Source organism: Athene cunicularia (assembly GCF_003259725.1).
Source record: "Athene cunicularia isolate RWA chromosome 25 unlocalized genomic scaffold, athCun1 chr25_part2, whole genome shotgun sequence".
NCBI lineage: Eukaryota > Metazoa > Chordata > Aves > Strigiformes > Strigidae > Athene > Athene cunicularia.
Window position 1 is genome coordinate 102,042 of NW_020799135.1, and position 3,387 is coordinate 105,428.

General features: G+C 58.4%; 1 protein-coding gene across 1 annotated transcript; it reads right to left on the reverse strand.

Annotated features, from left to right (window-relative positions):
• Positions 1-772: 772 nt before the first annotated feature.
• On the reverse strand, positions 773-3,083 carry C25H1orf43 (chromosome 25 C1orf43 homolog). The gene is made up of 3 exons (XM_026864079.1): positions 2,846-3,083; positions 2,651-2,709; positions 773-1,869 (listed from the first exon to the last, which is right to left on the reverse strand). The coding sequence occupies exons 1-3, from the start codon at positions 3,065-3,067 to the stop codon at positions 1,671-1,673; spliced, it is 480 nt and encodes a 159-aa protein (XP_026719880.1). The 5' UTR covers positions 3,068-3,083; the 3' UTR covers positions 773-1,670.
• Between the last annotated feature and the right edge of the window lie 304 nt (positions 3,084-3,387).

A 3,387-nucleotide genomic window follows, 5' to 3' on the forward strand; every position in this document is an offset into this window, starting at 1 on the left:
CACATCTAGGGACGGGCTCTGGCTGCTCCCCGCTGCCACGGCTGGAGCCACAGGGACCCCAAACCGTCCCCGGTGCCTGCCCCACCGGTAACAGCAACGGCAACCTGGCTACCAAATGGCAACCCGGCTACTGAACGGCAACCCGGCTACCTAACGGCAACCCGGCTACCTAACGGCAACCTGGCTACTGAACAGCAACCCGGCTACCTAATGGCAACCTGGTTACATAACAATAATTTGGCTACTTAATGGCAACCCAGTTACCTAACGACAACCCGACTACCCAGCTACAACCTGGCTACCTAATGGCAACCTGGTTACCTAACGACAACCAAGCTACTTAACAGCAACCCGGCTACCTAACAACAACCTGGCTACTTAGTGACAACCCAGTTACCTAATGACAACTTGGCTACTGAATGGCAACCTAGTTACCTAACAATAACTTGCCTACTTAATGGCAGCCTGGTTACCTAACAACTTGGCTACTTAACAGTAACCTGGTTAACTAATGACAACTTGGCTACTGAATGGCAACCTGGTTACCTAACGACAACTTGGGTACTTAATGGCAACCCAGTTACCCAATGGCAACCTGGCCACTTAACAGCAACCCAGTTACCTAAGGGTAACATGGTTAATGACAACTTGTCTACTTAATGGCAACTTGGCTACTTAATGACAACCTGGTTACCGCAGCAGGGCCCAGGGACAGACCCAGGCCCCAACGTGGCTCCCGCAGTTAGAGGCCAAGGGCACGCATCCCGCTGGGGGTTAAGTGTCATTTTATTAAACAGCAATTAAAAAGAGTGCAGAGGCCCAGGGGAGGGGCGGGGGCCCCCCCCACGCGCTGCGGTGGCTTCTGGCCGCTGCCCTCGGCCTGGCAGGACCCAGACGGCCCGTCGGGGGCCACGAGTTTCTGCCCCTCCACGAGCTTGGCAGCTGCTGGCACACGAGGTGCTGGTGAGAGCGGGAGGAAACACCCCCTCGGCAGGACAGACAGGACGTTCCAAGCTGGTATTTGTCTGCCCAAGATGTCCCCAAATACCCAGTTGCAGGAGAAAAAGAGTAGAAACCGCAGCCCAAAGAGGCACCTCAGCTGAGAATTGGCCACCAAACTATTTACACTCCGTCCAGGCATCCTGGTGCACAGCCCGGGCACACACACAGGCCCGGCTGAGAGCAGCCACAGTGCCACAGGGAAAAGAAAATTCACCCTTTGGAAAGAACAGACGAGCAGCTCCAAAGCCCGAGACCCACACAAACAGGACGGACAGACAGCATCAGCCCCCCACCAGCCCTCACAGGGAAAGAGCTGGCTGGGATTGGTGTCTTTTATAAATAAGCTAAAGCTAATTAGTTTATTCACAGGGCCAAGGGCTTTAAGACGTTGCCGGACTCAAAAGCCTGAAGGAGGCCGCGCGGGCCGATCCCCGGCGCGCTGCTTTGAAACGGGCTCCTGGCGAGGGCCGAGCTCCACCGGCCAAAACGGAGCCTCCGCTGAGCACCGAGCTCCAACGTCGTGCAAAAGGGAGACCCGAGAGAGCAGCAGCTTCCTCCCAACGCTGCCCAAACGCTGAACTGCAGCCAAAACCCGCTGGGGACACCAGCTGCACCCAGCAAGGGGCGCTGCTCGTGGCAGGTCCCCGGAGCAGGGCTCCCCGTGTGGCTCACAGGGTGCTCTCCAGCGTGTTGTAGTTGTCCTTGAAGCTCTTCAGCTCCAGAAAGTGTTTGGCACGTTTGCTCTTCTGGTTGGAAGGCAGGTAGGTGACCTGGATGGTGGCGGGGTTGGAGACTTCAGGGGACAGGGTGAGGTCCTTGGCCGCCGACTGGTGCTGCCGCTGGCTGCTGCCTCCCCGGGCCTTGGTCCTGCAGAGAGGGGAGACACCGTCACAGCTGCCACCCTCTCCGGGGAGCCGCTCAACCATGGAGTCTGACACAAGGCAGATCTGCCCTCAGGGTGACGGCGCTCACTGCCACCGGTTTGAAAACCAACGTGGGGCTCCTGCGGGCCTAGAGCCCGCACAGGGTCCCTGGCTCAAAGCAGCCAGTGCAAGCAGGAACGTGGACTGTGAGGAGGGGCTGAGGGAACTGGGGGGGTTTAGTCTGGAGAAGAGGAGGCTGAGGGGAGACCTCCTGGCCCTCTGCAACTCCCTGCCAGGAGGGGGCAGAGAGGGGGGATGAGTCTCTGGAGCCAAGGCCCCAGCGCCAGGCCCCAAGGGAATGGCCTCAAGCTGCCCAGGGCAGGGTCAGGCTGGCTCTGAGGAAGGATTTCTGTGCAGAAGGGGCTGTTGGGCGTTGGAATGGGCTGCCCAGGGCAGAGGGGGAGTCCCCGGGATCCCTGGGGGGGTTGAAGAGTCGGGCTGAGCCAGTGCTGAGGGATCTGGGAACGGTAAGGGGAAGGTTCATGGTTGGGCTGGAGGAGCTTCAAGGGCTTTTCCAACCAAGAGGATCCTGGGATTCTGTAACCAACCCAAAAATGCACTAACAGAGAGGCTACAAGTAGTAATTAAATCTGGAAGGACAGACAGGCATAAACCGCCCATGTCTCAGAGGCTGGGATTTGTCCCAAAACCTGTCTCTGTTCACAGCTCCACGATGGGCTGCGGGGGCCCAAGAAGCCACCACTGTACCCCAGCTCCACACTTACAAGTTTGCCAGCTCGTTCAGAGCATCCTGGTACTTCAGATATTCCATTTTCCCAAAGACCTGGACGCAAACAGAAAAGACTGTGGAAAATCCAGCTGAGGTTACAGCGTGACCTCAGTCCAGCCATCAAGGCTGTAGCAGAGGAACCGCTCCCTGAGCTGCTGCAGGGGCCTGGTGACGCCGCACCGGCGCTTACCCCGGTGCCGTAGCGGGCGCTCTCGTACCCATCCAGTAAGGTGTCGATCAAGGCTTTGCGGATGCCTTTGAAGGAGGTGCTGGAATTCCGCAGTTCCAGCAGGTAGGCACAGAAGTTCTTCCCTATTAAAGATTTCGGGTACCGGCCCTCTGTGTGAAATGGGATTTCTAGAAAATAAAAAGGCACAACACAACTGGCTGAAGTGCAGGTAAAAAAGGCCATTGAATGACTCGAGTGTGGCCAGAGAAGGGCAACGGAGCTGGGGCAGGGTCTGGAGCACAGGTCTGCTGGGGAGCGGCTGGGGGAACTGGGGGGGTTCAGTCTGGAGAAGAGGAGGCTGAGGGGAGACCTCCTGGCCCTCGGCAACTCCCTGCCAGGAGGGGGCAGAGAGGGGGGATGAGTCTCTGGAGCCAAGGCCCCAGCGCCAGGCCCCGAGGGAATGGCCTCAAGCTGCCCAGGGCAGGGTCAGGCTGGCTCTGAGGAAGGATTTCTGTGCAGAAGGGGCTGTTGGGCGTTGGAATGGGCTGCCCAGGGCAGGGGGG